Source organism: Manihot esculenta, chromosome 2 (assembly GCF_001659605.2).
Source record: "Manihot esculenta cultivar AM560-2 chromosome 2, M.esculenta_v8, whole genome shotgun sequence".
Classification (NCBI taxonomy): domain Eukaryota; kingdom Viridiplantae; phylum Streptophyta; class Magnoliopsida; order Malpighiales; family Euphorbiaceae; genus Manihot; species Manihot esculenta.
The window spans coordinates 10,645,158-10,670,834 of record NC_035162.2 but is presented as its reverse complement, the minus strand read 5'-3'; the positions used below and the strand labels follow the sequence as shown (position 1 = coordinate 10,670,834).

The 25,677-nt window shown below is 34.0% G+C and overlaps 1 protein-coding gene across 3 annotated transcripts; it reads right to left on the bottom strand.

The window, feature by feature from the left end:
• Positions 1-85: 85 nt before the first annotated feature.
• On the bottom strand, positions 86-22,995 carry LOC110607703 (rho GTPase-activating protein 7). Of its 3 annotated transcripts, none has more exons than XM_021746853.2 (23): positions 22,634-22,995; positions 22,383-22,555; positions 21,148-21,184; positions 16,083-16,159; positions 14,566-14,636; positions 14,414-14,492; positions 14,094-14,238; positions 13,847-13,966; positions 12,477-12,554; positions 12,268-12,323; positions 12,114-12,183; positions 9,984-10,071; positions 9,137-9,380; positions 7,822-8,043; positions 4,866-5,213; positions 3,474-3,523; positions 2,954-3,014; positions 2,784-2,867; positions 2,288-2,401; positions 2,013-2,182; positions 1,289-1,358; positions 664-864; positions 86-589 (listed from the first exon to the last, which is right to left on the bottom strand). In XM_021746853.2, the coding sequence occupies exons 2-23, from the start codon at positions 22,434-22,436 to the stop codon at positions 404-406; spliced, it is 2,625 nt and encodes an 874-aa protein (XP_021602545.1). In that variant the 5' UTR covers positions 22,437-22,555; positions 22,634-22,995; the 3' UTR covers positions 86-403. The 3 variants fall into 3 exon arrangements, with proteins under 3 accessions (XP_021602545.1, XP_021602559.1, XP_021602550.1); XM_021746867.2 differs by having other exon boundaries at positions 14,133-14,238; XM_021746858.2 differs by having other exon boundaries at positions 22,383-22,537.
• Between the last annotated feature and the right edge of the window lie 2,682 nt (positions 22,996-25,677).

Here is a 25,677-nt window from a genome sequence, read left to right as displayed (position 1 = left end):
CTCAAATCGAACCTCCAAAAATATGCATTCTAAATACACTCATCACAGTCAGATCATTCATTCACTCATATACACCAGGGCTATTGTAATAAAAAAAAAAAATACAAGGCATGTTTCTTATAAGGAAAAAGTCTGCTGCAATTTGTATGTTCAGAACAGATCAGCTAACTATTGACACAAGAAGGGACACTTTTTTACAACAACAAAAGGCATGGCAATGCTGAGAGGGGAAAAGAAGATTAGAATCCAATCAAATTCTAACTAGATAGATGTAGAGAGAGGTGAAAAAAGAAGAGAGGATATTGAAATTTAAGAGACAGTTCACAACATACAAATATATGCAATTCTGAAAGAATGTACAACAACCACATTGACTCGCAGGTGAACATCAAATTGTCTTTTGTCAGTTCCAGGGTGGGGATGATGGTCTATAAATAAAATCCTGTGAGGATGTGGTGCCATAGTTCAAGTCAAGGTTGTGGAGCTGTTCCATCAGCTGAGAACGCCTCTCCTTAAAGAAATCAAGCCGCGTTGTTAATTCCACCAAAGCTGAAGACGCCGCCGATGGATGTCTTGGATAATCCATCATCTGCGACCACATACACAACATAAACATCTATATCACCAGCTTTATGGGACGATGTACTCTGCACAAACACTTACCTCTACAGCCCTCGAAGTGGAGGGAGCAGAATCAATACCACACATCTCATCCATGGACATGTTAGTGGATGCCTCGGTGCTTTTAGAATCACTGAAGCTGGTTGATTCCAGAAATTGTTTTCGAGGAGGCTGCCTGTTACTGCTGCCAGTTGCTAATCCTGTTCCTTTAATATTCCTCCAATCTGCCCCCAATAAACTCTCCTGTAGCGTAGCAGCCCAGATTTTATCAAGTTGGATTTGTAGAGTAGTGTTATAAATTATTTATTTATTTACATTAAGAAGTCTTAAATGATTTCAAAAGATGTGAAGGAAATCGAGAGATTAGGATAAAAGTTATACAAAGAACCACAACATTTGAGAGGAGATCAGAAATGGTGATTGCTAGGGGCTTTCTCGATAAGCAAACCAAATTCAGAATAGCTCATTTACAACCAAACGGTAGTTTAAATTGTCCCAGGGAATCATAAAGGAGAACTGAAAGATTTTAAATCTGAAGCAGAATAGAAAAATTAGAATCCCCCACTTCGAACAAGCAGCAAGATGGAATTAGAATTATGTACGTATCCATTTTCTAAAGCACTTGACCAAATATTTCGATCGACTGTAGTGTGGAGCTATAAGATACCTCAGTTCTATGTTTCCTTTCATGATTCACAAAAGCAAGGGTTGCATCAAAATCTTGCTGAAGAAATCTCCTGCAGATATAAAAGGAAGAAAAGGGGCATAATAAGAATATGAAAAATGTTCATCCAGATACATTCTTAAATCACCATGCAACGTCAAATTTCAGTCCTCATAGGGCTATTCATCTGTAATTCATCCTTGGCTTCCATCATTGCAATATTAAAGGTGAGCATAAAATGTAAATGCAATAGAATCATTTAATTTCATGTTATAAAGACAAAAGATACTTTGCCCTTTCTTTCCAGCAAGAAACTATCAAATGAACTTTATTATAACACATTTTGCTGCCAGCCTGCTTTCAATATTTAAAGTTTCCACACTAACCCCATTAAAAAATGTAAAAGTGCTATGCATCTAAAAAAAGGCCATTTAATCACCCAAACAAGAACATGCATTTAAGCAGATTGGTTACCTGCAGCAGATGCAGTGTGTACACATATGAAAATGTGCATCTTGAACTGGGAGTTGTCATTGGGGTGTGGGAGCAAACATGTAACTCTAATAAAAATAAAGAGTTTCAATCACAAGGGCCCCAGAAAAAAATTTCCAGATTCACCGGTGGATAGCAAATCCAAAGAAATAATCTTGCTGAAATGCCATGTATATCATTCTCACACCATAGACAGTTGAAGAAGAAGAAGATGATAATGACTTGGTATACTCACTGTTGAGTGCCAGGATTTTGGACATGTTGATAACGGTCACATGCATCAGAGAGGGAACCATAGTGATGCTGCCTTTGCTGATTTAGTTGATGGTGGAGTTCTGCAACTTTCTGTTTCAATCTGGCCACATCTGCTTCAGCAAGAGCAATCTCCTCAAGCTCAGCCCTTGTCTTCACATCAATTTAAGTCATAATCATGTCCATCGCCAAATAATCAATATATTGCAGTAAGAAAGGAGAGGGAGAAGTCACTCCAGAATCCAGATTTATACATACTTTGGAATCCATGCCCCGAGAACTGGAGAACTGTCCAGAAGACATGCTCAAGCCAACTTCAAGTGCAGCTCTAAGATCTCTTTCAGCTTGCAGCTGCTCTTGCAACCTTGAGACCTGACAGTCACCCACAAGCCAGTAGACAAACAAAATTATTTACTCAATCTCCAATAAGTATGTAAATATTTACAATGTAATATAACGCTAATTTGAAAAAAGAGCACACACACACACACACATATATATATTAACATCATATCTATGAATGTTAGATCTTGCACCTACAATCCCAGTCCTCACACAGAATTGCAATCAGAGATTGACAAAAAATTATTCATGTTCTTGCTTATTCTGAATTCATTATTGAGTTAATATTTCAGCTGAAGGAGCAGTAATTCATGAAGGGATTGAGTGCATAATTTTATTGCACCAAGTTTAATATTAATGCAAACAGTAGCATAAAGACTAAAGTTCGAAGGTGCAATATGTAAATGAGTACATCTTGTTCAAGCGCCAACCGTCGCTCATGCAAAGCTTGCTTCCTTCTCTCTAAGCTAGCTTGTAAAATTGCATTCCCTCGGGCCTAAACAGAGAACAGCGAATCTTGTTAGACCTTAATGCACATATTCCATAATGGAGTATAAGCAGGTTTAAGCAAAGTGATTAGACCTCCTTTGCAATCCTCTGTTTCAAGTCATTTTTTGTGATCTCAAGCCTCTGAAGGGCAAGCCTATAAACAATAATATAATATTAGATTAGCAGTATGGATCATATAACTAGAGACCAAAGGCCTATAAACAATAATATACTATTAGATTAGCAGTATGGATCATATAACTAGAGACCAAAGACCTATAAACAATAATATACTATTAGATTAGCAGTATGGATCATACAACTAGAGACCAAAGTGATTTAATGACAGTTGGTGAATCAAACAAAAAAGCTAACACAAGAAAAGCATTTAAGAAAGTACAGCTGAACTAAATTATATTACAGTTATAACTAGAAAAGGAAGCGAAGACCTGGAAAATTACAATGTCTTCGGGCAACAGAAAAAATGTCATTTGTTTAGATTGACAAATTACAAATATCCACAAAATCATTTGAATATAAAATTTACATTTTATGGTGCCAGGTCACATATGTTTATGTGGTTCAAGGAGAAAGCAAATAACCAGTGTCTTACTCTTCTTCTCCTGAAGAATCAACTGATTCAACTGATGGTGTCTTTCTGGCCTGTAGAGATAAATAAATATTATTAGATGCCTGATATCCCAATAAATCAGTTTAAAAACCATAGGAACTGAACCAGACAGCTCATCTTTCGATCTCAGTAGGGCAAAGAAAAACTAGGAGAACCCTTATGTTAAAAAATTTCCAGGGAATGGATAGCTCTAGAACGAGTGAAGGATTGATGTCAACCGACAATTTGACACCATGCTACAGTTTCCTGGAACTCACTCATGGTTTTCTAGCTTCAAGTTTCTGACCGACGAAAGTAGCATTATATTTGAAACTATGAAGTTTACAACGGAGGAGGCCTCAAACCATTAGTTATATAGGTAATTCTTTCATAAATATACTGATGGAGAATTGAAAGACAGTCTAGAATTTTTATTATTATTATTGTTATTTAATGTAGTTAGGATGACGAGTTGATATTTGATTAGGGTTTCTTATTTTGGAATTCCTAATCCTAGTAGCAGGACTAATTATTTTTCTATAAATACCGGTCTTCTTAGTATTTTATTAAGCTTGAATCTTGTGAACTATTGACAATTAACCAAAGCTTTATTGAGAATTAGTTTTTTTTCCTGAGTCTAAAAGATTTCAGAATGTGCTTCACTTGATCCCTCGAGAATGTGTTCTCTACCTCCTTTGACCATTGAAAATATGTTTCTATTCATCTGGTGTTCCTTGTTCTATATCATATACCCCTATCTTTTTGCACTATATTACATATTGAAGGGCATAAACATAATCATAATTGATATTTACAATTCCCCTATTACATTTCTTATATTTCCAAACAAATAATAAAGGGCATAAAGAAGCAATGTTCCCTTGAGGTTGAATAATCATTGTCTAACTTTCTTACCAAACTTGTTACTTCTGAGTTTTAAGGACGTGTTTGGTTCTTGGAATGGAATGAGAATGGAAATGGATGCCTAGATCTAGATTAAAGAATCCTATCCAAGTTTTGTTTTCCAACAACTACATAAAATTTAATGATAATTTAAAAAAAAATATACTTCCAAAGTACATGATTTTTCAACATAAATAAAAATATCATAATAAATTGAATTCCTTGTTCACCAACCAAACAAAGAAAAAGGAACACTCCACTTAGAATTGCACTCAATTCCCAATCCACAGCAAACCAAAAATGAGGCTTAATGCAATTGGATAAACAGTTGCATATAACCTTCCATTTGTGGGTTTCTTAAAAATCCTCTTTACCCAGCAGAAAATTCAGCAAGAGACCATCTCCAATTGAAACATTTATCATCAATTAAACCTGATTAATCTTTCCATTTAGATGATTTGGGGCATACAGTGCATCAATAGGTGGACTTACATTACTTCTTCCCCAGAATGTTGATCGCTTTCCATTGAGATTAGAGGATGCAACTTTACCATTTGGCTTCTCAGCAGATGAATCAAGCCCAGATAAGTGTAGAGAAGGAATGGGGTCAGTTGAAGATAGAATTCCCCCCATTGATTGGTAAGATTCACCAATAGGTGACGCATTTGAAGCATCCATCTCATTAAGTGAATCATCATTTCCTTTATTCAGTTTACTTGGTTGTTCCATGAGTTGTACATTAGGGTCTCTAGTTTGGACTGAATCAACCGGTAAATTTGAACTCTCAGCTGGTGCATGAGGATTTCTTGGTGATCCATCTGAGTTGTCACCACCAAAAGCCTGCATGTGTACAAGATGAATAGTTGAATACACATGCATCAATGATAAGTATTGGAACAATTAGAAGGTTCCTAAGGACATCAATTAGAAAGACAAACATCTCAATGAGATAAAAATGAGTCGATGCAGAATGCATAGCATTCCCTGAATCTATACAGATGTAGGTATTTTCATTTGAAATCAAATACATAAACCCAGCCAACTCAAAAAAATCTTTGCATTCCTCTACAACCAAATACACCGTACCATTGCATACATCACAAACATCAAATCCAAAAGCGTCATTCTTTTCATTTGCACAATTTCAATAATCTCTCATTCACATGAACATCCAATGTTCCTCTAGAACACCAAATGTTCAGTTCCAGATTGGATGGGAAACAGAACAGTGTGATAAAATCTAAACAAGTAAGATAACCTTGATTGTGACTAAATGGTAGGTAAACACACCACTCCATAATATCATTGAAAAGAATGATGAAACTTCACCTTCAGCATGACGACCACAACAACAACAAAAACAACAAAAGAAGCTAAAAAGTCCCTCTAAAGTATAAAATATACATTGATATAGTTCACATGCCATCAGATGCAGGCATAAGGCACTGTCTTGTCAGAAACTCAAAATTGTGCAGCCAACTTCAGTATTCCAAATACTTGATTGCTGTTAATCATTACCGGGCAATATTTAAATGATAGAAGCAATTTTGAGATTAACACTATATCTTTTCGAGTAAAAACAAACAAGGTCTTCCGATAAGATCACTATATCTTTTCCTTTTTCTTTTTTAATTTTTCTCTGCTCAAGAAAAAGGATTAGGCATAAATCACTCCTAAAAGCCATCCTAAGAGAGAAGGAGTGTCCTAAGCTTTATAAGGGACACATTATCCATATTTCAAAAATTGGGACATTAACACATCCCCTCACACTCAAGAATGATTACTTAGTGTGAAACACTCATGGGAGGTCCATAGCAGTTGAAGAGGCTCCAATACCACTTTACAAAAATAAGTTCTTCAGCTCAATCCTAGAAGCTAGCTCAGGGGCGCAGGAATACCCTACACTTTATAAAGGGAACTAAAAATTCTGGGCGTGAAGGGGTGTGTTGAATCCTACATCGGTTGTGGAAGTGGAAAGGAGTAATGTGCCCCCTTATATGGGTTATAGGCACTCCTCCCCCTTGAGCTAGCTTTTGGAGTGAGTTAGGCCTGGCCCAAATTTAACATGGTATCAGAGTCTCCCCATCCGATGTTGGACTTCCCATAAATGTGTCACGCACCAGTAAAAATTCTGGGCGTGAGGGGGTGTGTTGAATCCCACATCGGTTGTGGAAAGGGGTAATGTGCCCCTTATATGGGTCATAGACACTCCTCCCCTTGAACTAGCTTTTGGGGTGAGTTAGGCCTGGCCCAAATTTAACATGGGGTGAGTTAGGCCTAGCCCAAATTTAACATGGTATCAGAGCCTCCTCCCCATCCGATGTTGGGCCTCCCATAAATGTGTCACACACCAGTAAAAATTCTGAGCGTGAGGGGGTGTGTTGAATCTCACATCGGTTATGGAAAGGGGGTAATGTGCCCCTTATATGGGTCATAGGCACTCCTCCCCCTTGAGCTAGCTTTTGGGGTGAGTTAGGCCTGGCCCAAATTTAACAGGAACATTAGTCGTATTCCAAACCAGTGTAGCATATTAACACCTACAATCTATTATCAGCATAATAGCAATTGATGTTTTGCATGATTTATTAGGAAACTATGACAATAAGATCTACATGTGTCCAGTAGGCTTTGACATTTTTTATGCTCTTAGATTTATCTATCCCTGTCGTCCTCAAACTAGTATCCCACACCTTAAACCTAGCCCAGCAATGGTCACCCCTCCATAGATGCTATCCAGTTTCTATATTTGCCAAGTAGATTCATTAATGCCAACAGTTGTATATATCAAACTCCAAGAAGTTCTAAGAATCACAATGCAGAAGCACATGGTTTATCAATTCTGGTTGCCTCTTGCAAGAGGCATTCTTACTCTCTTTCAGTAGCATCAACCAAATAAACACTGCCCCGAATTCTCAAGGCATCACATAAAACTTTAAACAAATCCACAAACTCTTCCATCTCTCAAGCTTGAAGCTCCCACCTAAAAACTAGATTCACACCTTCATCACCAATTTGAGCATCTCCTGGTTTTTTTACCTTGCGGTAAAACTAAACAGAAAAGAGAATGCAATTTCATTGGTTAAGGAAAAATTGGAGCAGTATAGATTTGGGGCTTCAAAAAAAAAAATCATTGTTCATTGAATGTGAAGGTATCGCATAATCTATTATTTTCTTTGATTAACCTAGCTATTTTTTCCTTTCCTTTTCCCTGTTATTGTGATGAGGGAGTAGGGACTGTTCCATAGCACACATGTATGACAAGCCCCCTGCTGTCTCTCATAATGATTTCAAATTAAATTGCAAATTATGGTAACTGTACTGTGTAAAATTCCAAGCACTACTACTCTTAGGTCAGTTCATATGCATGAAAACTAATGAACAAGTCAATTTTAAAATGCAGGGGCTGTATGGAGATGCATCTATATGTGTAAGAGAGAACCTCAACAACCTTATAGTCGTAAAGATCACTGCCAGCATAACCACTGCTCTCACTTAATTTTCCACTGAGTACACGTTCACCACCATCATCAGTTTCTTGATCAACTTCATTTTCTGCATCATGATAACCGTTTTCCTTCACATCCATATTTTCATCATCGGATGAATCGTCACTCCCACTGTTTTCCATCCGAGAATCAGCAGATATAGAGCACCTGTGTAGATTTTCATCCTGAAATAACATAGCAACACATCAATAACAAAAGAAGTACGCAATAAAATATTTCACAGAAACTTCAATGATGATAAACTTGCTATGATGTTCAGCAAAGTCTAAAGAGAAAGCAGATGATATCCCCTATATGCCAGCCTTTTCTGGGTTTTATATACATAGCCAAGAATGTTTCCATCTATAGCTACGCTAATTTTCTTCCCTGGAAGTTTATCTAATGTTTCCATCTCTAGCTATGCTAATTTTCTTCCCAGGAAGTTTATCTACACTTTTCTCGTTTAGCACAACTGACAAGTTATAATAGTTCTTCAATCCAGAATAGCCAAACTAGTTGAAACAGGCCAGAAACTCTAGCACCTGTTTGCTACGTCAACTATGGACAACTATGTTAAAACCTGGTCAGACACATTCAGCTCAATCAAGTTTCAGTGAGCTTTTCTGAAACTTGCTCACTTTGCATAAAAATTTACTCAAATACAGCATGTGAAAACCTGGTCAATCTACAAGAAACTAGCACAGCTTGACATCAGACCTATTCCTAACCCATGAAATGTATAGACTGTTACAACTTAAAAGAATAAGAAAACCAACTGTTCAACCCTGCAACTCACACTTGCACTAGCAACATCCTCATACCAGTCAATTCCCTGATCTTCCGTTTCTCCTAGCTTTCCAATTTTGGCACCACTTGTGAAGTGAAAAAGGCATCTATTGACTAAAAGAATTTCGTTCAATTTTGCAGAACAGACAACAAACATTCAAAAAGCTGTCTACTCTACAAAAGTCCAAGATTTCTATTCGACCTATCACCATGAACAGAGAGAGATTCTCTCTACCTCAATTAACCGCCTCTTAAGTTTGTCCCAAACTCTGAAAGAAAAGGTAAAAAGAACGATAGACCATGAAGTAATTTCTCTTCTTTTGTATACATATTTCCAATATAACATATAGTCTTCCAAGTCTAAAACTCCACTATTTTGTTTCAAAGAAAAACATCAGCATTCATTGATATGATCACTGTATACAAAATATGCGGAAGTAATGAAAACGATATCCCATTATCAAACAAACAAACGAACACATAGTATCTTACGTCAAAAATATTGTCATACTCCTCTAGAAGAGTTGCAATGATGGCTTGAGCATTATTAGCAGCATTTGCAGCCGCAAGAAGCTGAGCAGAACTGTCACCATTAACATCAAAATCATCCTCCAACTCACATTCACCAGCTAACAGAGGACGCAACAGCAAGGGTGCCATGCAAGCAGCAACAGCAGATGCAGTCATTCGATTCTCATGAGCATGAGAAGAGATTGTATGCATCATCTTCAGAATTCTGCAAAGTATGAAGGCAATAAGAAATACTAGATTGAAACAAGTATACATATTTCATGCTCATGAGAAACCTCTTGCTAGACCACTAATGACTACACACATTCCTTTGCAAGATCCTGATCCTACATATTGCATCTCATAACGTTAACTTTTTAAGTTTTAATTTTCAATATGTACAGTATAGCCAGTTATTTCAAAAACAGGAGAACAAGAATTGCCCAATGAAGCCCTAAACACTTGCAATACAAGCTATTCATCTCTACTACTGTGTAAGCATCCAGCAGCAGCAGACAAGCAATGCCAAAATAAAATGCCTTGACAGCCAATCAATTTCCTTTCATCAATGCATAGGGCTTATTAGTCAACACCACAAGTATCATTATATAATAACATACACTGGTGAAAGATACCCAACTTCATGAAAAATACACTATGAATATTAATGCTGAAAAAAAGAAAATAAAAACTGAAACTATAAAGTGTATAGCAAACTTGAGATTTTAATTTCAAACTGAAATCCAGAAACATGAGCATTAAGGCCCCACAAGAAAGCTCAAGAAATTCAAAAACTTAGTAAAAACTATGTATGTACTGTAGAGATTACCTCTGTAACAAACGTCGGTTTGGTTCAGGAAATGTCTCCAATATTGCAGAGCGCATTGCAATAATCCGAGCTTCCTTTCGATCAATTTCTTATTCAATAAACAACAAAAGAAGAATAATAACATATAATCAGGAACTTAACGTTTTAGCCCCACTACCAAGACATGTAGATACACGGATAAACCGAAATTTACATGAACAAGTATACAAAAATGTACTTTTGAGAACAGGTAGCTCTAAACAAGCCATTCTTTGATTTCAGATAATGTCTATCCTAATTCCTTATTGCATTTATGCAATCCAGTTTCATGTCACATGAACATTTGTGTCTTAAAAAACTGATTAAACAATTTCATACGAAAATACTTCTAAAATACACAGTTATATTCCACCTGCTTGAACTTACCATGCCACTAGAATTTCAATAATATTAACAATGTATAACATCATAACATGAATATTACAAAATAAAACTAAGATCAATACTCTTCTGTCAAGAATTCTCATAAGCAAAGAGAACAAATTAGAATTCATATTCCACGTTACGTATAAAAATTTATTCAAATAAATAATTCACAATATTTTTACTGGAATTGAGAATTTTAAAGCCAATCAAATCAATTTTCAATTGAAACAGAAAGGATGCTTGCACAGTTCAAAATACTCATGGAAATATTAGAATTATGGAACTTTCTGAAAAAAATAGAGCAAAAAACGATTTAAAAAACCTAAATTATGTGTGTTTTGATATTGATCTATCTGACTGATAATAGTATTATGTGCATTATATAGTTAAATAATGCACATATGTCTCTCAATTCCTCAGTCCTCAATGTGGTCCAATCAAGTACCAGTTTAACAGACATTAAATGCATTACATAAACACACCATTATATGTGAGTGGTTACCAAGTATGCTGACTCAAATTAAAAGATGTACAAAGGATGTATGTATGTTGTTGAATCCCACATCGGTTGTGGAAAGGGGTAATGTGCCCCTTATATGAGCCATAGGCAATCCTCCCCTTGAGCTAGCTTTTGGGGTGAGTTAGGCCTGACCCAAATTTAATGTGGTATCAGAGCCTTCCCATCCGATGTTGGGCCTCCCATAAATGTGTCACGCACCAGTAAAATTCTGGGCGTGAGGGGGTGTGTTGAATCCCACATCGGTTGTGAAAAGGGGTAATGTGCCCCTTATATGAGCCATAGGCAATCCTCCCCTTGAGCTAGCTTTTGGGGTAAGTTAGGCCTGGCCCAAATTTAATATATATGTAGGTTACACACACATCAGCAAATAAAGGAATTTGCGTTAATATATACATTTTCTTGCAACATGGACATGCATTAGGTTTTCATACAATATGTTTCTATTTTTCTAAGAGTAATATGTTTCTATTTTTCTAAGAGTAATATGTTTCTATTTTTCTAAGAGTAAAATGACATCTATAGGACCAAATAAAGGAATTGAGGGAACACACCTTGTGATCAAGAGCTCAATGGTAAAAATAAGAATGGTTGAATATGTTCCTCAGAAAAATTTAAACAAATAAGAGCAGTCTTCCAAAACATACAGCAGAGATCAGCTACTATTGATGCAAGAAGCAGCGCTTAAACTATTTTGAGTAAGCCACAGCAATGCTAGGGGCAAATGGACATTTCATGATTACTATCCTATTATATTCTATATAGAAAAAATGTAGAGAAAGGTGAAACAAGGGGTTCAGAACTGAAGCACAAGTTCACAAGATAGAACTACATGTAATCCTGAAAGAATGTACAATATTGACTCTCTGGGGAGCATCATCTTTTGTTAGTTCAACTACATTAGTGGTATTATTAGCTCTTGTCAATGACATTAAAGTTAGTCTTGGTGTCCATGAGTTAAACCAGTGTTCAAAAAAATATTTACTATACATGGGTACTGTGCAGAGTTTGAATTAAATCATAACTTTAATCAACTTGGAAGAATGCCAGTACCTACAAGAAGCTTAATGATAAAGAGAGCCAAAACTTTTCCTCTGGGATTTTCTATTGAGTGTTAATATCAACCTTCCTTCGTGTGTATGTGTGTGTAATGTAAAAGAAGATAAATGCTCCAATATCATAGAGGTAGAAAATAAAGCTGAACTTACTATAAGCCTCCAGCAACGCAATGCAGCACGATGCTGGAACTGGAGAGGAAGGCAGCTCCCTTAAGACATGCTAAAGATCAGAAAGCTTGGGTCAATACAGAAACAAGTGCATTTCAAAACTCAGAAATTGTGAAATGATGCATTGAAAAAATACCTTTACACAATCACCTACAACATGAGCATCTTCATCTGCTTCAAATTCAGTCTTGCCTGGCGATAATCAAAGAAAATTTAGTGATGGAAACCTTAGATGAAAATGTAAGAAAAGCAAGTTCACAACCTAAATGATTGATAAAATATCCATTTAAGAGCAAAGTTGAGTCTATTACAGTATTCAAGAGAAATAATCAGTAGAAAGTATACCTTGTTCATATTCTTGAATTCTGTGTTCAACCTCCTCAACATCAGCAGATTGTCGCAAAATTCCTTCGGCTTTAGTTCCTACAAGAGAAATATCACAACATATGCGTATCTGCCTCAGGTGTTTGTATTAACTATTAAGTTGTATGCCCATTAACTTCATCACCATTCTACAATTCCACAAAGCACATTGTTATCAGCTTAAGTAAGCAACAAAGCTCATACCTATTAGCACTTGGCAAATTTAAGCTACTGGCAAGATGGGTTTTAGAGATTTAAAGCAATGAAATCAATATAGAAGCAGTACAGTAATGATAAGATTTGGCAGGAGCTTGGCAGATGGTACTGGCATTATGGCAGAAATGAGGGCAACGTCTTACAAAGTGTATCCTCAATGAGGCAATGTAACTGATCAAGATGAACCCTTCACAGTTCCAAAACAAAAGACAACCAAAAAATTTAAATCAAGTGAAAAAAGATAGCCGAGAAAATAAGTTCCTCATCTAGGAGAAGAATATTTGGACTTTCACATTCTCAAAGGATAAAAATAAACTATTTTTTAAGGATCTAATTAGTCGTGCAAATAATGAGCTTGTATATCAACTCCATCATCATCACCCCCAAATAAAGGAAACCTAGTTTCTCAATAAATAATTCTTCAATCTTTTTAAGATTAATTGTATTTCCCACTTTATATTATACCAGATATTGCTATTTTATGTAACTAGTTTTTCCTTGATTCTTTATAAACAAATGCCAGGTAGCTTCTGAAGCAACTTCAGAAAAACCTGCATTGCAGGACCGCCATAAAAGGTGCCATATATTCAAAAGATATTACCATTTAACATCCTGCATGATTCATGTGGTTGCAAAATGTTATTAAATGGTGTTAGGTGTGGCAGCATGATAAAGTGGCACTCCTACTCTCCCACACCTGAACTGAACCCAACTTAAGTTTGAGAAGCTCATATAATCTCAGCCTAAAATTGAATATTTACCAGCAAAAAATCCACCCCAGTGGCAGGACCAAGATGTTTATGATATTCTTTTAAATCTCCAGTTCATTTTTTTATGACAGTAATCGAGATGCATCATAAACATGCGACACTACATGTCTACATCAGAACACAAATTTAAACACTACTCAGAGCCCATTCACAGCTCCTAACACTCTTTAAAAGAAGAAAGGCCAAGTAATCTAGCACCCGTACTAAAAGCCATAACAAATTAGAATTTCGAAAAGAGATCCGCAACTAGCCAATGGCTGCAAAGATGCTGAAAACAACTTTGCCAAAGAAGGCTCCAATTTCCACTGTGAGAAAATTAAAGGTTAGAGAAGAATGAGTTGGACGCAATTAGAGATCATAACTCACCAAATTTCTCAAGGAAACAAAGAGCTTTCTCAAGGAACGATGGAGCTCCATCAATATCTTCAAGGGCAAGCAAAATTGGTCTTCCCACAACCAATGACTTTACAGGACGTTTGTCCCTCCCTGACCAAAATATGTATAATGTCAAACCGGTAAGTCTGAAAAAAAACTGTCAAGACTGACATATAACTGGATGAGAATTTTAAATAAAAAGAAAAAAGGAGAAAAATGTAAGCTTCAGAAGTACAACATTGATGGAAAGAGCCTTCAATAGGATCATTGGTATCACCACGAAAAATTCCATCATGTCCCATAACAAGGGCAGCGCTTGGTGCTTGTGAAAGTGCATGTTCCAGGGCTGTTTTCCACTCATATAAATCCTCAGAAGTTTCAGCCTGAACTTAGAAAAGGAAAACCAAAGGGCTTTACATACTGAATGCTTGTACAAGAAATTGGAAGAGATAACACAAGTAGTACTGTGCCTAAGATCTTATCAGAAAGAGGAACAAATCAGAAAAGTACAATGCCAAACTCAAAAAGAAATTAATATCAGAAAAAAAAACAAAGCACCTTGAGTGTGAATGCTCGCCCATCACGTCCATCAGGAAATAAGACAGTTAATAACTTTTTATCCTCCCTGACAACGACACTGCAAATAAAGTAACAACCATAAGCCATATTCTTTAGAAATCACCTCCAGACAATATATAGTCTGTACGTACCTCCCCGAATTATTCAAGTCAATTCCTCCCAAAGTTAAATTTACTTCACCATCTCTTTGCGGCAAAGCACTCTGCATGACAATCAAAATACAAAATTTACAAAAATTAATTGACAAGCATCCAAAATATTATGCATGAAGAGTCTTAAAGGTTGTAAAATTAACCAGATAACAAAGTGCTAACTTTCACTTTGAAACTTGAAACCCATGAAATTGTCTAACCAATGCCAGCATATCACATGTCTATTACAATCAGGCATGTGTCCAGGGCCCCAGGCATTCCAGGGATGCTTTAAAGTGCCTTAGTGCCTTGCTTTTAAATCATTTTACCAGAATAGATAAGCTTCTAAAGGGCAATACGATCACAACAGCATGTGTGCATATAGAGCACTGCCATGTATTCATAAGGCCCCATTTATTTTCACCAAAAAAATTGAATAGTCAATCATCATTTATCAATGAAATATGCTCCAGAAAACATACTTTGGAGAAGAATGGTAATATTCTATTCTTGGTTTTGGTTTTAACACTGACACATGTAAGCAACTGAAAATTTCTTTTGCCTGGAACAACATTAAAAAATTTAATTTTCTTCATAGAACATGACCATGAGAAGGTTCAAATTACACATCATTGAAAGCAAATGGGTTTTAATACTACTTCAATAGAAGAAAACTAGAAAAAATGGGAAAATTGCATTGATCTCCGATTCTCCGGTTGCCATGACCTATTGATGGTAGCTAACAAATTAGTGGATGTGGACATATCTCCAATATGTTTTCCTAACGGAACCCTTCCTTTGTTTTCTTCCTTTATAGTTAGAACTTAGAAGTCTTCTTGAAAATGGCTTAGGGTTTGTTTGGCCTTTTTGTTAGAGCTTTTGTTTCCAAAGTGCTTTTTTTTCAACTGTCTAAGATGATCCTTTTTTTAAGGTGCTTTTTGGCCTGAAAAGAAACTCAATGCCAAGTGGCTCTTAGTTTTCATTTAAAGAAGAAATTGTCTTCTGCTGACCAACTTTTGTATGCACATCACATATTACAAAATAAAAAATGTCTTCATAAGATATTTTCTACAGGACAAGAAACAACATTCCACTAGGGAGAAAGAAATCATGGGTATCCTTAGAAATCATAGGTATCTAGAAAGATAATGGATAAACAAATTATAGCAATAAATTTTTTATGTCACAAAGTTCAATTTACAACCACCTTAATTGTATTCCTCAGCCAAAACAGCTGATATGTATCATTTAAGGTTAGCAAAGTGCCACACCAATCACAAATATAGACAATCCAAAACAATGAAAAAGTGAAAAATAAAAAACAAAAAATGAGGAAGAAATCATACTAAAATAAGAATAATATTAACAGGATCATTTTTAAAGAACACCAAGGAAGTGCGTGTCAGGATAAACCACCGTTTCTTCCATGATTTCAGACAATCCAAAACAATGAAAAAGTGAAAAATAAAAAACAAAAAATGAGGAAGAAATCATACTAAAATAACAATAATACTAACAGGATCATTTTTAAAGAACACCAAGGAAGTGCGTGTCAGGATAAACCACCGTTTCTTCCATGATTTCCAGCCTAATCCTGCAGCAATTCAACATCAATTTATTTGAGTAGAAAAATAATATTTCATAAGTTCTAATTGGCAGTATAATTCAATGTTTAAGTAATTTGTTGCTTAGAAGTTAGAAGACCTCTTAGTCTAATAGATAATTAATATAGTAAGTAGTAAGTAGTCCTAAAAAAATATGACATTAATGACTGGAAGAAGGGTGGTTGTGTATGGTAACTGCTAAGATACAATTCCAAGATCAATCCTGACATAGTGAATGCACTTTTTCTTTTTTAACTCTTGGGTAAGGAAGAAAAATATAATAGATGCATTAATGAACCTCAAGTAACCGAGAAAAAACACGCTCTTGCCTTGTTTCTAATTGACACTAAAAGTCTAAACCCCCTAATTTCTCATCTTGCTTAAGCTGTCAAATATGAAAAAGAGGAATCTCATGTCATCTGTTATTGTGCCCCAAAAAAAATAATAACCATCCAATTATTTAAAAAAAAATGGGGAATTCATATTGTGTAGACTTATCTCATTGGTTTTTCATTCCATGTAAGCGGATTCAGCATATAATTTCTCCAAAACTAGTCACAACCATCCAAAAACAACACCACTAATTAAAAAATTAACAAGTACCAAGCGCAACAGCTATTGAAATTTGTTTTGCCATAATCTCATTAGTTAAAGTCTCCCAACATCAACTAGGGGTAACTTGTGTAAACAGTACACTAACTTTGAGATTTATAACAGTAAGGTATCCAAACTTCATTTTGTCATTTTAAAACCCCCTCAATTTCTATTTGAGCAATATTAAACCCCTTCTAACCGACAATAGCAGGTTTTCAAGTTACCTTCGCTGATGTGACTTCCATCAAATTAAAAAATATTTAACACTTGATTTCTCAATAATTAAAATTATTTTAATCAAATAAAAATATTTTTAGTTATATCATTTTATCTCTGACTCGACTTTTTTCCCTCTCCATCTTAGTCGATGTCTCAGTGTTTCCGGTGTTGAATGGTTGGAATATTTTGGCAAGCTTGAATTAAGAAAGGTAGACTAATTTAGGTGGGTGATGTAATTAATTTAGGAACTAATTGGCGAAAACTACAAAAATTGCAGTTCAAAGTGGATGCTAATTACAAAAATATGAAGGTTTATAATCAGTTGGTTGTTGATTGATGGCAAAAGCAATTGGTCCCAAGTGAGTCTATGATGGTAAGTTGGAACTTAGCCCTGTGAATTGCATCGTCAGCCTTGAGAGAGCGCTTGCTTGTGACGGGAAAGCGCAAGAACTTGGAGAAGATTCATCTGGACATGCATTGAGGGATTGTGACATTATAGGCTAAACACAAAAAACAAGAAATCTACTATCCATTTCCCTACAAGTCCTTTCCGATTTCTCCTAGCATTGCATCTTCTGCTGAACAATCCTTTGAGATTGACAAATGAAAGTCTTAAAGTAGTAGCCCAAAATTGTCCAATGCTTGAATTTGTCTGAATATCTTTTTCTGATGGGGAGTTCCCTTCCTTTTCATCCTTTACTTTAAATGGTATCCTTGCTTTCATTCAGATGTGCCCGAACTCACCCTTGACTAATGTGGCATTATTGGGAAGAGGGGCATTATTGATCGTAGAGATTCGAGAGGGGAGGAGGGAGGTTGGGGAAGAGGGGTTTGTGGGGTTGTTTGCGGATATTGAGGGGGAGATTTGTCGATGGAAAAAGAGTTAAGTCGAGAAAGAGACAAAATAATTAAAAATATTTTTTAATTGAATAAAATAGTTTTAATAATTGCCAAATCATTCAAGTATTTAACGTTTTTAATTTAATAGGTACCATATCAGCAAATGTAACTTAGAAACTTGCTACTATAGGTTAAAAGGGATTTTATATTACTAATAGAAGTTGAAGAAGTATTAAGTGATGAAACGAAGTTTAGGTAACTTAATCTTTCAGACACCAAAGTTTGTGCACCGCCTATGTAAATTACCCCATCAAATAGAATTGAGAAATTTCTAGAAGATTCATTAACAAGCTCAACATAATTAAGCATAATAATCGTTTCAAACTTTTATGCGTCATTTTTTGCATATGAATAATCTCATAACATCTAAAAGAGTCAAGAAACTAGTACATAAATTCATATTTGCATTAGTTGAAAATATACGTCGCATTTCAAAAAATCTTTTTTTTTCTAATAAAGAGCCTTGAGAGTTGAGACTCAAATAATTTACAAATAATCCCCAATTTAGAGCATTAAGAACTTAAGAAACCAAAGTAATCTTGAAAGATGTTGAGAAACTTAATCAAGGGAGCAGAACTAAAAGCAATGACCTCAATGTTTTGCAAGAAGTAAGCTCAACAAATGGATTTTCCTAGGAAGAAGACGAAGTCATCAAGTATAGTTGTCAAGGAAGTACAAAGCCAAAGGGAAACCGAACTTTTCCTTTGATCGCTCAACTTCATCAATTATGATTTGTGAATGACTTACTAATGAAAGGCCACTATGTCAACTTCAGGAAGTGGGAGATTAACTAAATTAACTTCACAATAATTTCGTAAAAATGAACTTCACGATACTTTAACTTTACTATAATTTCCTAAAATAAAGGGAATATTACAAAAGAACTGCCATGTGATTTGACGCCTATTTCAAAAAGAGTCTAATGATTTAATATTTGACAAAAAAGATACTACCGCTTCACTACGTTAGCAAAGTAGGGATTTTCTTCTAACACTATTAATAAATGTTGATGTGGCATTTCAAAATCAATTAAAAATAATTTTTAGAGAAACATATCATTTAGTCCCTATATTTCTAAATTTAGTTATAAAGTATGGTTTTACTGAAAAAATGGTCCTTTTAGTTATAATTCATCTTTATATTTTTATAGATTGATCTCCAAATATTATAATTGCTTACATATAAATATTTATATTTTTTAAAACTAATATCCCATGTTTATTAAATTTTATTATCTTATATTTGGTAATAAAATAATAAAATAAAAATTAAATCAAGAATCTTAGCACGATATGTATACAGATTCAAGCCCAAAGAATTCTTTCCTAACTTATTTCCTTTCCTTGATTTATTCTTTTTCCTTAATTAGGGAAAAAAGGAAATAACAGATTTTTTATTTTTTTATTATTTTTCATATATAAGACTTAAAATTTAATAAATAAAAAATAATTTGTAATTATAAGAACTCACTAGTAATTGTAATTTTAGGGACCAATTTGTAAAAATATAGAAATTAATTTTAACTAAAAATATATAGTTTAAATTAAGAAATTATTTTATTAATTAAACAAAACTTTAAGGACTAAATTTAAAAATACATGGATTAATATGTATGTTTCACTAAATATCAAGGAGCAGATTATGATTTACTAGCAATATTCAAGGGTGTTAGAGTAAAAGCCCCACTTTGCTAACATCATAAAACCACATGAGCCTTTTTATTACAAATTAAATCACATGATCCTACTTGAAAATGTGTTAAACCATAGGGTAGTTTTTTGTAATTGCTCCTAAAATATATTTATGTTAATGAAAGTATTATTGTAATTTACCACACAGTTACTGACAACATAAATGATCCCTCTTATTTTGAGGTGTGTACTTGAAAGAATACTATACTAGCATGGAATTGACTATCTACAATATTAGGACACCCCTAAAGAAGCCCAACAATCTGGTTTGAGAATGCACTGTCCATAATATAGTGCTCAACCATCCTTCATAGTTGGATGAAGACTCTGACTCGTCCATAGAATCAAATAATGGCTGTTACATTATGCAATGGGATTTTGGGGAGTTAATTACCCATTTCACTGTTATTTACAGGCACCCCATAATTTGCAAGTGTAATGGTTGTTACAACCATCTTACCGGTAACGGCCATTACTAATAATTCACCTCTTCAAAAATTTTTATTCTCTGCATAATTATTTAACTATAAATTAATTAATGATAATGATGTTTTAAATTGATACATTTTTTGGCTTTGTTGATGTATTACACTTAGTGTACAGTTGTGTGTCTTAATCTTATTTATATCTCCCGATATTATCAAAAAATAAATAAAATAAGCAACACCATGTCAGTTGTCGTCACATTATGCTCATTATAGCCCTATTTCCCTTATCCGCTAACATGACCAGCAAACGCGAATGCAAATGTGATTTAAAACCATGGGCTCATCCAAGACACTAGACAGCTCAAACATGTTCAAGAAAAGAGGACATTAGGTTGGACCCTCAAATTTGTCAGAGGTTGGCAACTGCGTCACATCACTCATCTAGCCGAGTCATGAGAATAGGTCGTTGAGTAGAATTTTCATAAACACTACCTATCCTTATTTTGACATTCATAATGCAAGGATGAGAATCTTAAATAGCCACCTAATCTTAATAAATGTGCCTCTCAACCCACCCTCGAGGTCCTAACACCACAAGTCCAAACCCAAGTCATGATGCTCAAATAGTGTGCCCTTACTCAAAGGAAGCAACAAGTATATCTAAGATGTCTAACACTCAAGGTCCAACCAATCAAGTCATTGTGCCATTCTAATACATGAGCATGCTTTAAGGTTGATTATAAGAAAAGAGGGAAGATAATTAAACATTCATTCCTTCCACTCATTTACTACCTTCTTCCCAAAGCATTTACTTGTATCACTTTTCTCTCTCAACTACAACTAACTTAGCCATTGGAGTGCAATTAGTGAAGAGTTTTCCTCTTGCTTTCTAACTCTTTATCTCTTGCAAACATAAGCCTAGATATCAATCTACAAACCAACTACCTCTCAATCATCCCATACAACCTCAATACAGACACATGGCCATCACCCATAGCTCTCCAGATCTCACAATTATCGGTTAATAAGAAATTAGTAAGTGAACCAAATATGACTTTCTAACTTATTAATTTCAGAGAAAAGTGCTTGAGCCAAACAACTTCCTAATTAAACAAGAAAAAATAAATAGTTAAAATGACTGCCAACCTTTTGAAGATATGAATAGCGGTCCACTCTTGAAAACCTGTCAAGTAATTTCATGTTAAGGATAAATAAACAACTATCATCTACCAAATTTTGGAAAACAAACAAAATTAAAAATAAGTACGACTATATCATTGCCGCATATACCCTTGGCAATTCTCTTTAATAAACAGCACAACCATCATAGGAGCTATCAATAAAAATAAATTATTCATACTTCAAAAAGTTGACAAGTGATGTTCAATAACCATTCTATTAAGACAATTCTGGCTTAACTTATGAAAATTAGCTAACTTATGAAAATTAGCTTATACAATTTTAGTTCTTATAAACTAAGCATTTAAAATTTTAAGCAATTATATGTTTCGTTAAAATACTTAGTATTAAAGTACTTATAAGTGGCTGATAAACAATTAAAACATTTGGTAAAGTGTAACTTGTAAGCTTGTTTATTGTTAAATTACTAAAAGAAGTATTAAATGAGATATGAGAGAGTCCTAAAATTAAATGAGAACTTCATAATGTATTATTCATTAAAAAGTATCAAAATTGCAAAAGAATTATTACCCTCAATAACATGTAATCATGTCAAACTAAACTATATTTCAACAAATCAAAATTTAATAAGAAATTTACAAACATTCTTTCTTGCTCACAAGTCGGAATTCAACTTAGTTTTAATTGTGGAAAATCATAAAGATGGTATTTGTCTAAATCAGTTTTTGACAGGTAATTGACTTTATTAAGAATGAGGTATTCAACTTCTTATGATTGTGTAGCTATAAAATAGAAACAGCAGCCATCACGCCATCACTGGATTTTTCCTTTTTTTTTTTTTTTGAAGCTGAGAAATTGCAGGAAAAGTGAAATTGATCAAAATCCAGAATCCAGTTTATTTATAGATAAATATGGAAACCTTCACATGAACAGAGAATTTGCTCTCAAACAATTTATCCTAGAAAATATAACTCCAGTATAATTATTTTTCCCAATATACATACAAGAAACAAAGCAATAAAATGTACTTTAGTCTCTCTTATCCAATAAAAGACAACAACTCCAACCTCGCCAATGAATAAAATGCAAGAAATGTAAATAAATCAAAATAACGAAATTTTCAAATGTTATTCTATCCTCAAAAATAATGGGAAGCAAAACACACATACGCAGCACAAGATCCAAAAATTTTCCTCTCAAATCTTTCTTCCCCACTAATCAGGAAAAAATTAAAAGCGTACCGTATTGGAAGCTCCAGCTCTCGGCCGCTCGAAAGCCGCTAAAGAAGCCGACATTGAAAACCTTTACTCAACTACAACAATACTCCATTATCTCAAAATGCTTAAATATTGCAAATTGAATCGCCTGATTTCTCCACTGAGTCAGCTTATCGTAACTGAGTTCCACATTGACACTGATTGAATAGATCGGCAGTTTACTCAAAGATTGAGAGTCGATATCAAGATCTGGAGAAATAGACAATGAAATGTACCTTGGGTTTTTGATTCTGTGATAGACACACAAGAGAAAAAAAGAACAAACAAGCAGAAGCACCACCAGCTACGACAGAAGAATCTCCGTAAATTGCCAACAAATAAGTAGAATTTTTCCGTCAGTTTCCTTCTAAATTTCTCTAACTTTCTTTCACTTTCTCCCTCTGATTTCTGCTTTTTCTCCGGTTTAGGAAAATAATTTGTTGATAGGTTTTATTGTTGGCTGTGGCTTTAGGTGTTGAATTAGGTAGAGGGCAACAGTGGAAGTTGGGTTGCAATATAGTAATATTATCCGTGAGAGATAAAGAAAGAGTAGCCTTTGCTTTTCACCTAACTCTGTGTTCACACACACATAAGATACAATACACCGAGGGAGGAGGGATGTTTTACCGGAGGATAAGTGCGAGAGGGCGCTAGTCTTGTACGGTCGGTTGTAGTCAATTCCAGTAAACAGGCTGCAGCTAGAATCTGCCACGCCATTAGTGCAACGGCTAAAACAGTAAAACTTGGTTGATTTCCAGTTTCATTCATCCTCTATTATTTTCTTATTTCCGTTACCAAACATACAAAAGTTCTCTTTAAGGACATATTTTATGAGTTGTCTTTTAAAATTTCAGTGTTTAAATAAGATTTATATAAAATTAAAAATTTTATTAAAATTATTATAATTTTAATAATAATTCAAAAAAAAATAACAATTTAATCTTATCACTGAATTTGGTAAGTATTTTATCTCTCATAAAAAATCCATTTTAGTAATTAATGTAGCAAATTTCTCATTAAAATAAATCATTTTTAATAAAAACTATAATTTTTATTTCAATATATAAATATAAAAAAAATAAAATTTTCCGATTATAAATAAATGGGGCAAACAAGATATGGCATTTTATAAAATTTCAAACTGAACTCAACTTGTTTTTATTGTTTTATTATAATTTTTCATAAGAGCAGTAACAAAAAAGCAATTTATAAATGTATTATTTTGTTCTTTATAGATTTTATAATTTCAATAACATTATATATATATATATATGCAATAATAGTAAAAATTAAAATTAAAACTAAATTTAATAGTACCAAAATTTCAAATAAAATTGAAGCTGAAATTTAGTTTCAAATTCTCATGCTTAAAAATTAAACAAGAAAATTTTAGTTTCGACTTTAATTCTTTACTAATCTACACAGATAAAAGAAAACTGCTCATATGATGACATGGCATACTTCTATTGGTCAATCTTGCTGTCTTGGCCTAGTCGGATATCCAGAAGATAAGTACAACAAAAGCCAAACGAAGGTTTGGGTAGTTCGTAATCGTATACTGTACTCGACAATCTTTCGTAATAACCCAATACTGAATTCACTGACGTTTAAATAAATAATAAATAATAAACTATCTATCGTTAAAAAAATTACTGACGTTAAAATAAACAATAAAATAATAAACCAACAAAAGCAACAGCAAATTTACTGCCGACCGTCTGGATACCACAACCACGCGCTACATCCACACAACCAGTCACGAGAGAAACAGTGCGTAATGGGCCAACTGGCTCTGCTTGCCGATCGTATGAATTGTTAAAGAACTTTATTTTTTGTTATTTAAAAAATAAAAAATTACCATTTGTTTAATAAGAGCGTGCGACAGAAGTCCGAGCAGACATGCGTAAATCTAATGCCTCCTTGTCACACCTGTCAAAGACCCGGCCCATTGTGACCCAATCCAGTAGTTCTACCAGAGATCGGCCTGGATTATTGTGCGAATCAATCACAGCTTTGGATGCGTGGGCTCCATTAGGAAAAAAAAAACATTTTATTCATTATTTTTATATTTGGAACACTTTTAACAATTGGTCATTACAAATCCTTTTACAATAAAATAATAATTTTAAATAAAATGACTTCTTACTTTTTTTTTTAAATAATTTTTCTTAAATAATAATCTTATGTACATCACTGTACTTTTTATATATAATTTATTATAATATAAATGGAGCTTTGATATGGATTTAAAAAATAAAATAAAACAATACTGAATTCTTATCTATTAATATATGATTTAAATCAACATAGATATGTAATTGCGTGTCCGATTATAATTTTTAAATATGTTTAAAATTAAATAAAATATTATTACAATTTTAAAATTTTGGAGGCATATATGCATGTATAATTTTGATAAAAATTGAATTAAATCAAACTAAAAGAGGCTATTGGGGCTCCCTCCTTAGTTCAGAGTTGCAAATTTGCTATTTTGACGGTGTTGTGAACATTCGGGTGCTTCAGATGAGGGTAGCTTATGGAGATCTACATATAGGAATTGAAGATTTGAAGCTTTGCTTTATTGGGTTTGATGGGTTTACAAGGGTGCCAATGGAGGTCCTCATATAGGATCCTCCTCATCAATGATAGTTTAGAGTAATTTTCACAGGCAATCCCTCAATTTTACTTGTATTTTCAGTTTATCTTTTTTTTTTAAGAAATCCTTTACCTTTGATTTAATTATTAAAAAACTCCCTTTCATGAATGAGCAATTTTCAAATTAAATTGAAAAATTCAACCGAATCAATCTAATTTTAATTCAATTAATTTTATTTTAGAATCTAATTATTATGGTTTGATTAATAATTTTGTAATTTTAATTTTTCAATTCAATTCAATTAATTCAATAAAAATTTAAATTAATTGACACGACCAAAATACAAAATTATAAAATTATGTCACTTTTTATTTTGCATATATCACTTTTGCGTGCGCTTCCTCCTTAATCCACTATCCCTCTTAATTTATTTATTCTCTCACAATTTTACCTTTTTTTTCTTTCAATAAATTTTTTTCTTTTTTTCGTATAAAAATATAATTTAGAGCGTCATATGCATCATGTTGCCTTAAGAGTGAAACGACATTGTTGTATTGGATCGAAAGGCACTATCGCATCAGGAACACAACAACCTCAAATCCATGCCTTGAACCCTCATATCTCCAAAGAGAGGTGACACACTATAATTGGATGTGTTGTTTCATCATTGAGAGGTGACTCTTG